General features: G+C 35.8%; 1 protein-coding gene across 1 annotated transcript in view; it reads right to left on the bottom strand.

The window, feature by feature from the left end:
• Positions 1-10896, bottom strand: part of Plxdc2 (plexin domain containing 2) — a 436032-nt gene that overhangs the window by 15386 nt on the left and 409750 nt on the right. The window contains exon 13 of the mRNA XM_004644757.2: positions 8672-8832. Within this exon, the coding sequence (XP_004644814.1) occupies positions 8672-8832 (161 nt within the window). The remainder of the gene's footprint in view (positions 1-8671; positions 8833-10896) is intronic.

Below are 10896 nucleotides of genomic sequence, written 5' to 3'. Positions count from 1 at the left end.
CTTTCTTTCTTTCTTTCTTTCTTTCTTTCTTTCTTTCTTTCTTCTTTCTTTCTTTCTTCTTTCTTTCTATCTTTTGTCTTTCTTTTGGTATGAGGGATTGAATTCAGGACTTTGTGCTTGCCAGCAGGTGCTTATACCACTGAGCTAGCTCCCTGGCCCCTTACTATCTTCCTTTATCAGTATGGGGCATGGAATGGACCCTAGTACCTTTGATGTAGCTATCTGGCTCTACACTAAACACATGCTCTGATTTTAAATGATGCCAACATAGTACAAATGATACACTTGGAGGTTGCTTCTGCCTAAAATTAAAATATATTCACCTACTCTCACATTAAAACAAATTGTTTCCATATCACATATTCAAAATTCAAGTATGGTAACAAGCTACTGAGCTAAATATTCCAAAGTCAATGCTAAGGAAAAGCAACTAAGAAAAAAAAATAAGATTTAACATAAATTCAAATGACAATTAAAAAAATCCACAATTAAAAGCTATACTTTTATTTATTGGGAGTGAAGTAACCCTTACTAAATTCATAGAATTTCAAGTTACACTACAATATTGAAAAGACATTCAGTAATGCACAAGAATCAATTTCTACCATTATAGAGTAGGAAATGAGAAAGGAAAAAAAGTCATACAAATGATGTCTTTAAAAAAATGTAACACAGTTTTCTTATGTTTTACTATAATGCCAGAATACTGTCATTTAATAAAGTAGTTTCCTTAATGAGGTTGGACCATTTTATTTATGTTTTTTCTACTCTTACTTCCCCTACAGCTGTTCCACAAAAGTGAGCGCTATCTTTTCCCTCTTTTAAGACAAAATAAGAAATATCTTGTTTCAGTGAATCATTTTTTCCCCTTGAGTTTCCTGGAAGACCGAAATAAGACTGAGAAGTACCTTAAGGGCAAAACTAAGTTCTAAAAAATGTGTGACGTTGAGATAAAAGGAAGATTTGTGGTTCTATCAAATTATTTCTCTATATACTATATGGGTAGTCAACAAATTGTGTCTCCCTAACTCCCATGAGTTATTTATCCAGCAGCTGCAAAATGAGATGCCAGATTTTTAGTAAACTCTTCTTTTTCTACCAAGCAGCAGCCCCTTAATCCTTCTTTGGCTCCTTTCTCTGGCTTCTGTCCTGGTGGTACTTTGATTGCCAAGGAAAAGTTGAGAGCCACAGCTGTCTGTGTTTCTTCAGTCGTAATTTCACTGAGTCCTTCTTTCTGATCCATAAATATTCTTTGGGCTAGGGATCCCGAGCAAGGCAATGGAAGAGTTTTGCTGTGATGCTGTGCTACAAGTACAAGCTACTTGGCCAGTGAGGAGCTCTGAGCTGACATCCTGGCTCTACAACAGGATGCCATAGCACACAAGCAGGCTGTTTCACTATCCTGAGTCCCTATTTCTAGATTGATCTGACACTAACAGAGAGAAGAGACCTAGGTTCTCCAAACCAAGGACTACCCTTGTTTGAATTTATATGAATTTGATAGTGCCTACAGCCATAAAAGTGGGGTACCAAAGATTCCCAAAACCTCTTTGAAGGTTAATATAAGCTTAAAGTTGTGTGTACTCATTTTTGCATGAAGTGTTTCGATAGTTTAAGATCTTTTTTTAAGATAAAGCATTAACTCACGAGGAAATACATTTGTAATAGGTAAGTGCAAAATTTATAGATTTTATTTTGGAAAAGTGGTTAGTTTCTAAGATCCATGTATATTGCTTTATCTTTAACTTTTGAGTTTTCTGGTTGAAAACACTGGGCACCTCCATGAAAGGCAGACGTTTTGGTCCCCCAGAAAAGGCAGGAATTAAAAAGTATAATGTAAATGATGACTGTCATAAAAACAGTTCTGTTCAGATTTATTGTGAAAACCATATCGTGGCTTCTGTTTCAAAGCGTTATGCACAATTTATGAATGGTGGGATTGGTTCTTTTTTTCAGGGAAATTGACTGTTTAAAACAGAGTAGCCTTTAAAAAAACTTATTACTTATTCTTGAAATAAATGTATACCCAGACATTCATAAAATGTCCTAATGATGAAATGATGAGAATGATGATAATAATCCCTCTTATTATTAAATGGTAAATGGAGAAAGGATGAACATGACAAGCTTTTATAACCCTGGTTATTTGGTGACAGTAGTTTATCGCTACTTACAAAGGCAGCATTTATTAATAGTTTTGCAACTATAGTTTTGTTTTTTTTGGTGGAACAGGGATTTGAGACAACTAAATAGTCTATGTGAAACTTATACATAAAATATGCTCATCTGTCACCCTTCAGAGGACTGTATGTTTTGGGAGGGCAAGAAGAAGAGACTCTCGTTCATCTTGATGCCTGCTGTTGCTCAGGCACCTGGCACTTAGGAGGAGCTTAGCAAATACTAAACAAGTGAATAAGCGAATGGTCAATGTATCTGTGGTCCCTGGAAGCCTTCTAGCCCTTCTAACTTCAAGTCTTCTCCTTTTCTCTTGCTGAAAATCAGTTTCTTTTCTACTTTAAAAGTATGAAGATAATAAACATTTCTTTCAAATCATCTCTCTGTAAAGTTTTCTATATAAACAGGCAGCCTCTAACAGAAATACAGTGAGTCATATGGCCACTTTTAAGTGTCTAGTAGTCATAGAAAAAAGTGAAATTATTTCTAATAACATATTTTATTAAGTCAAGATTTTAAGATATTGTCATTTAGAACAGGTGGTTATCAATGAGATATATTACATTCTTATCTTTCTTTTTTCAAACTTCAAAATCCAGTGTTGGATGACATAAATCTCTTTGTAGACTGGCCATATTTCAAGGGCTCCAAAGGAGTAGCAGCTATCATATGGACAGAGCAGAACAGAACACACACACACACACACACACACACACACACACACACACCCTCTATGGGAATGGGAAAATCTATTTTATATTTTGCATGATTAGTGGTTTACAACATGTCCTATACCTTGTGTTTTCATCTACATTCAGAATAAGAAGGATAAGAATATTAGTCTCCTTTTCAAGGCCAACTCTTTTGTAAGGAGTGATCTCAGTGCCTTCCCGAAACACCAGGACTACTGTTCCATAATTTTTGCTTGCTTCTTTACCAGCTTAGTTATCTCTTTCTTATGAATTATGATACCTCTCTCTCTAAGGATGCTTCACATAAGGCTATTGATTTTCCCTTTTCCATATAAAATAACTTCTACATTTTATTCATTTCCATTTCCTAAGGTTTTAATCATCTTTACATTAGGTCTTAATCAATTTCTCTTCATTTTTATACATACAGAGCAATCAAATCAGTACAGGTAGCTGAACACTAGCTGTTTTTTAAATATACTATGCAAAATAGTGTTCAATGTTAGATCTTATTGAGATTGCTGATCTAATTATTTTGCTTATAGTGCATTAGTCTCTCGGGGGTGCTTGAGGCTTAGCTTTTTCCATACAATCACTTGGCTTGTACAAAGTTCTGGGTTCAGGCTCTGGCACCTCACACCACATACCACACACACAGACACACAGACACACACACACACACACACACACACACACACACACACACATCATTCCTCCTTCTATGAGAATGGAAATATCTATTTTGCATTTTGTATTATTACCGCTTTACAATATTATGCTTTGACCTTCACTTGTATTATATTTTATTTAAAAATCTTGAATAGTGATATGTAAAGAATAAAATTTAACTGTACAAAAACATTGATCTCTCTGACCTATACTCACACTGAAAGAAATTCATCATAAATCACAGAATATGTAACTAGAAATGCATAGCAATCATTATTTAATGCAGAACATATGGCATATTGATCTTCTACAGCAATAGTAGTCTTATCACAATCTAGTAAAACCTAAAGAACACATGTTCTGTTGAATATTCTCTGCCTATTTCTTTCAAGATAATAAACTTCATTTTAAAAAGATTTAAAGGACATGCAGATACTCTCACGTAATATAAAGAATTATGGTCAGAAGCAGATAACCTTTGAAAGTAACTGAGAAAAGCCACAAAGATAACACAGAAGGCAAGCTATCCAGTAAAGATGCAAAGAAAAACTCTCAGTCTAAGATCTGAGCAGGATGATGGAGGATTAAAGTAGATAAATGGAATAGATTATTCTGCCAGACTGAATAGACAGTGGATGATTTGAATGAATGGTACTATTGTTCTGGAAACAGCGTAGGAAGACACAGGAGGTAAATGGTCAATTCATTTGTCTAATTATACCATTTATGGGGTGGTGACCTGCATTATGACCTCATTTCCTCCCCACCAACAAGAAGTTTAAAAGCTAAAGCCCATGTAAGCGTTTTGGATAAAGAAGAGGGTCTGCATCAACAAATGTGTAATAATGGTTCTATATTTTCTACAAGAGTGAAATACACAGATAAGTGTGACTGTCATTATTGCTGTCACTCAAAATACACACTAACATCTCCATGAATGGGTGTTTACCTCTGGGTAATATTTTTGACAACATTTATTAAATTCCTTTAACTAGTTCTTTCCTTTGATTTTACTTTGGGAATATATTCTGAGAATATGATGTATATCTCAAGATGTATGTCATTGGAAATTTCTACTTACAGTATAAGAAGAATAATCCTTACTTAAAAGGAGGCAGCACAGACTAGAGGTGAGGGGTGGGACTTCTGCGTTTGGAGGTCCTGGCTCCAACTGTTGCTCCATTAACCACTTAATGAGTGATGCTGAATAAGTTACTTGAATTTTGTGCCTCCACTTACTCAGCTATGAGATGGACCTCATGGTACAGTAGCATCTATATTATTTAATTAGGTCATAAATGAAAATCACATCTACTTGTGGACTTAATAAAGATCAGCCATTGTCAGGAATATGTTCATAATGGGACTATTATAATAGGAAAAAAATGGGAAGAACTCATTTGGGGGAAAGCTCTAGTAAAGGAAATTGGTTGTGCAAGCTCTGGGACAGCCACGGGGCAGACACTGAATTTCATCACACTATTATCAGTGTCTAACACAGAAGGTAATTTATAGGAGTGTTCTTGCAGTCTGGATTTCATTGTGAAATATTCAAGATACACTCTGGGTCACATTTTGACATCATTGAAATTCAGATAAGTATTTAATGAAAAATAGACAATTTCACTAGAACACAGACAAAGCTGTGTTGCAGTTTCACCAGTAAGATGTATACTACATATTACATTTGGTGCAGTCTGTGGCTGACAGAGTAAATGATCCCCCACGGTATCCACATCCTAATCTCCAAAACCTGTCAATATTCTGTCTCATTGCCAAAGGTGTTCTGCAGACTCTGCGATGGGTTCATTATCCTGGGTTATTCCTGTGGGCCCAGTATACCCACAAGAGTTGTTATAAGCACACAGGGAGATCAAATTAGGGAAGATATAATGCTAGCAACCAAGACCTTCCACTTCTGAAAGCTAGAAATGGCAAGGAAGTGTTTCTCTCTGAGCCCCAGAAGGAACTGGCCTTACCTACTCCTTAACCCAGATCCTTCAGATCTGTGAGATGTTTGTACTCTTCTATACCACTGAGTTTGTGGAAACATATTAAGCAATAATAGGAAACTAATTCATAATCATAAATTAAATGGAAAAAGTTTTTTACTTCTAGCATGCTAAGCCTTTTGTATTTTGAATTTCCACTTATCAACATCAATATAAACTTTTGAATAAATGGTGAATGGGATAGTTTACAGTGATTACAATCTTGTTGACAAGAAGTTCATAATAAAATAGGTATCTCTTGACAAAAGAGAATATCAATTTTTATTGTGATGATATGAATTAATATCATCGATGACATCCTGTGTTATTAGGGCCTATACCTCTAGTAATTATCCTAGCACTAACATTCTGTAAGTACTTGGATATACACACAAATATATTGCACACACACATGGATAATTAGGCTCTGATTATTAAACAATAAGAAAGATTCAAAAAGGCAAATGTATGAAACAAAGTATTATTACAAAATCTCATTTTGTGAGCATACAGACTTTGCTCTTACTAAAGGACTAGCTTTCAGCAGGCCCTGGAACTGTGCAATTTGCTACTAATATTATCATCATCCGTTATCCTTCACAGTGACTAAAAAATTTAAACACACAGGGACATAAAGCAGGAATAGCAGCCCAACATCTGGTTGATCACTAAGACTTTCAGCTTGTCACTTGCCAGCTCTTTGACGAATGTATTCATAACATCTGTTAACATGTCCACTTTGTTCCATGAAAATAGAGCCTGTTAACAGAAGTTAATAACATTCCAACTGAACGCAATGCCATTTTTTAAAAACTTTGACATTAAAGGAGGATATCCTTTCTGGAACATGCATCCATGTTAAATTTTGCTGCACGTTTGAAATGTCGTAGCTGGAATATTTATTATAATTTTTTATAAAATATTGATAGATTATATTTTTTGAAGATGACATAAATTATTTAATCAAGTTTTTCTAATTTAATGAGTCATGTATGCTGGTATAAATTACACACAGATGTAACTATAATGTAACACAGGAAGGTCAGTGTGAAAGAACAGTGTGGGTATTTTACTTAGAGGTGAAACAGAGGTGCCAGCCATCCCCTAGTCCACCTTGTTTAGCGGGTACATGATACTGAAGGATATTTGGCTCTTGAATTGAAGAACTGGGATGGAAGAGTAAAGAAAACTGAAAGGTACAGTAGATCCTGTGCAAGGGAAGGAAATTGTTCATACGGAAGAGACAACTGGGATGAGGGAAAAGATAGAAAAAAGGAAGGAAGGAAGGAAGGAAGAAAGGAAAGAAGAAAAGAAGGAAAGAAAGAAAGAAAGAAAGAAAGAAAGAAAGAAAGAAAGAAAAAAGAAAGAAAGAAAGAAAGAAAAAAAGAAAGAAAGAAAGAAAGAAAGAAAGAAAGAAAGAAAGAAAGAAAGAAAGAAAGAAAGAAAGAAAACTGTCACTAGGAGGCTGCTGCTACAATGAGAAAAAAAGATATATTTATGTATATATACAGGATAGCTTAGATAATTGTACTGCTGATTGTTACTGGTCTGCTGAATGAAGCAGTTATTGCTTAATTTTTTGTAACTTTTTTAGAATAATTTTTGCATGCTTATATCTTGTAGTCTGAACAACTAATTTGAAGACAACAATATGCAATATAACAACCATTGTTGAATTCATATTATTTTGCTTAGTGAAATTCTGTATTGTTTCTAATGTTATTTTTAATATTCTTCATTCTCTTTCTTTTTTTAAAGGAAATTGCTGTTAAAATGTTTTTGCGATTCTGTTTTATAGCATCTTGCTTATTAGGATAACATTAGCTACTCTACAAATAAATCCCTGAAAATTTTTATTGGTTTAACACAAGAAGAGGGTTTTTCTGGTGGAGGAAATAAAGTCAGCAGTGACTTCATGGTGTGGAGAGTTCAGGACATGCATGGAGCAAAGTTGAAAATGAAACAGGGCATAGTTCCTACTATTGTTTGGGGACTGGTGGGACAAATATTGAAATGATACATGACATCTAGACTGCAAAGATCTCCAGTACCTAAACATGGGGACTGACTTTACTCAAAAAAGCCAGATAGGACTTTAAAGCCATTATTTAACCGATTACTTTCACCAATCCCTGTTAAAGAGGCAAAAATAATTCTAATTCTATAATTTGAAAGACATTGCAAGTACTCAACCAGTGAACAGAATTCTAAGCGACCTTTCTGCACATGATACGGTAAATTAGAATGGGATGCTTATATGTGAAACTCTGCAAAGAACGTTTCCTCATTGTTCGCCCAGTCACAGTGGTATGAGTTGCTGTTAGAAGAGGGGTGTCCACATTAAGATGTTAGAGTGAACGCTGCTCATACATGGGACACAGGAAACCCAGCCTTCTGGCGGACACAGGGTGACTTGGTCAAGCTGACTGTTTCTGGCAGTTTCTATGCTCCCCAGTTCCTGCCTTCCAGATGCTCAGGCATGGCTCTGTGCCCTATCCCCAGTCCACAGTCCCTGGTCCTTGCACCTGTTTGGTCTTTGCACTGGTACTAGATCTGCATTTTGTACATGAACTCAGATCACCAATTCCACACTGTGCTCCTTTGTTGTGTCTGCAAAAGATGTGCATCTATATAGCAATGTCCGAATACACACACACATGAAAAAGGAAAGTACCATATATTACCATCTTATTTTTACATAATTTTGTACTGTATCTTTCATGAGTGTAGTGAGGACCAGCCCTCTGTAATGTATCACGCACAGCATCAACACCCAATTAACATTTATTCATTAATTGGATGAAGTCCAGCACTTCAGCCCCTCACATGTGCTAAATTTCCTCCTAGGATTGGGAGAACAGCTGGTTAACATACTTGGTCCAAGAGGACATAAATGTGTGGTTTCTACTTTCCTTAGATCTGCAAAAAGCAGGATAGCTTGTTTCTTTAAAAGCTTCTGAGAAAGGAGGTCTGAACCTGGCATATGAAAGCAAGCTGTCACTATGTACACACGTGGCTGCCTGTGTGCGCGAGCCACAGCCCAGAACTGACAAGGACATGCTGAGTATCAAATCCAGGTGAGGTGAGCAGGCGGACGCAGCCTGCGCACTGCTGTGACCTTTCTGGGCTCTCCTGAGAACTCACCTCAATGAAGAAGATGCTGGCGGCTGACGTCGGATGGTGGTACATGTAGACTGTCACTAGGACGGCTGCTGCTACAATGAGAACCAGGATAAGGATTCCAACGATGAGGCCAGCGTGAAGGGTCCCCCCTTTCTTCTCGGCTGCACTGTCATCTGTTGAGGCTGAAAGAATATCCCAGCTGTCAGGGACTTTAAAAGTGAACCTTTTAGTTTCAGTTTTCACTTAAAGGGAAATTTATGTTTTTAATAAAGTAATCTTCTTTTTTAACTTTCTGCTTAACATTTTTTGTCCGTGCTACCATCTTAGAGGTTATTTGAGCGATGGAAATTCAATATATTAATGAGGAAAAGTAAATTTATAATTGTCCAGTTCAATAAAAAACATTAATAGCCTTTATTGTAAAAGTACTAGGAAAAGTCTGACTCTGATTATCTATACAATAAATTTAACTTTGAATCATACTCATTAAGCCAACATAGTTGCCTACCAACACTAATTACTTTTTGCATGCTCCTCTTTCATTTTCCTTTGGAAATTTTAAATTGAAGAGTATCAGGTACCTTGGTAGGCAACAGAGACATTTTCAGGAAGTCTGTGCATGAACTGAAATAATAATTTCCAAAATGTTTTAAAGTGAAGTATTCTTTAAAAGTAGAACACATTGATGTTAAATGACCCTTAAATAGTTTTATCATTATCTAAAGGGAGAACCACAGCATAAGAAAGAAAATATTCCATTATGCCACAGTCTGATAGCATTTTCTCTAAGTTCTACTGAAAAGTTCGCCACTATAATGCATGTTTTTAGAGCTAGGAAAGTGTGCAATTTAATCTCTAATGTAATAACTATCCAATCCTAAATCAATCAACAAAATAAAACTAATCTCCAAAGTCTTCTCTTGTTCTAAGATTCTGTAACTGTTGATGACTGCTCAGGTATTTAGAGATTTTCTTAAATTAGGTGCAGCAGGTAACTGTATCTTAGTGCATAGTATGATTGGTATTTTTGAGTCATTAGGTAATTCCTTAAGACTCACACAAATTTCAGACCAGCGGCTATTAATCCTTTTATTAAAAATTTACCTTTTTATTTTTTTTTTCTTTCCCTGTTAATAAACACTTTTGTCCATTAAGCATCATTTAATAAGTACAGATTTCTGTTATTTACAACTTTTTTAATAAAAACAATCATATTTCCTATCAGAATAAGAGGTGCCTATGATTTTACAGAATTCTGGACACAGCAAAGAAACATGACTCTAACGCTCACATTCTTTCTCTACATTTCGGTTGTTGTTTACTCTTTCCTTCAGACTCATTGCTAATATTCACTATGCCTTCTCTAAATTTAATGCTCAAATCTTTTTTTTTATTTTTCATATTTAGTATAGGGTATACAGGGTCAACAGGGTTTCCCTGCATAGATCGAATTTGTAGTGATCTGCTTGTTTACAGCCTCCCAAGTGCTGGGATTACAGGCATGCACCACCATGCCCAGTATCAATTGCCATCTCAGCATGCCCCGGGGCTGGGCCAGCAAGGCAGGCCTGGTGACTGAACCCTCTCCGCCTCGCCCCATGTCTGCATAAGCAGGCGCTTTAATCTGCTGAGCTATCTGGCTCACCCTAAATTTAATGCTTATAAAAGATACATTCGTTTAATAATAAATGGTTAAATTTAATGAGTTAAAAAGATTTAATGCTCAACTTCCTAAATGTTCCCCTTACATAACAGAAATTCACTAGCAAAATAAAATAAAATTAAGAGTAACACACTATATAAAATTTGGTTACCAATGTTCCAGGTATATTTGTATTGTTTTGCAAATAACAGATGCACAACAGAGGAGGTAGGCATTCTTAACAGGCCATTTTGATAGATGAAACTGGGGCAGAGGGAAATTTTAAAATGTGCTAACACTGCAAACTATTAAGATGGGACTGGGATCAGCACAAGCAGGCTGACTTCAAAGTCAGAATTCTGAAACTGTCATGAATATTTCTTCAATTTACAGAGAATTGTATGCACTATTTCCTCTTAGTTCATGATAAGGGTTCTAGCAAAGAATTCAGAAAAGGCCCTGGTAATTTCACATAATGGAAAATTAATTTTAAAATGATTAAAGAATTGGCACTGGGGCCAGGGAGAGGAACAAGTGCCTGCTTGGCAAACGCAAGGTCTCAAGTTCTATCGATGGTACCATGAAAAAAAAAATTACATGGTGC

Source organism: Octodon degus, unplaced genomic scaffold (genome assembly GCF_000260255.1).
Source record: "Octodon degus isolate 3935 unplaced genomic scaffold, OctDeg1.0 scaffold00208, whole genome shotgun sequence".
In the NCBI taxonomy this organism is placed as follows: domain Eukaryota; kingdom Metazoa; phylum Chordata; class Mammalia; order Rodentia; family Octodontidae; genus Octodon; species Octodon degus.
Note: the sequence above shows the minus strand (reverse complement) of the source record. Positions and strands in the feature narration are given on the sequence as shown.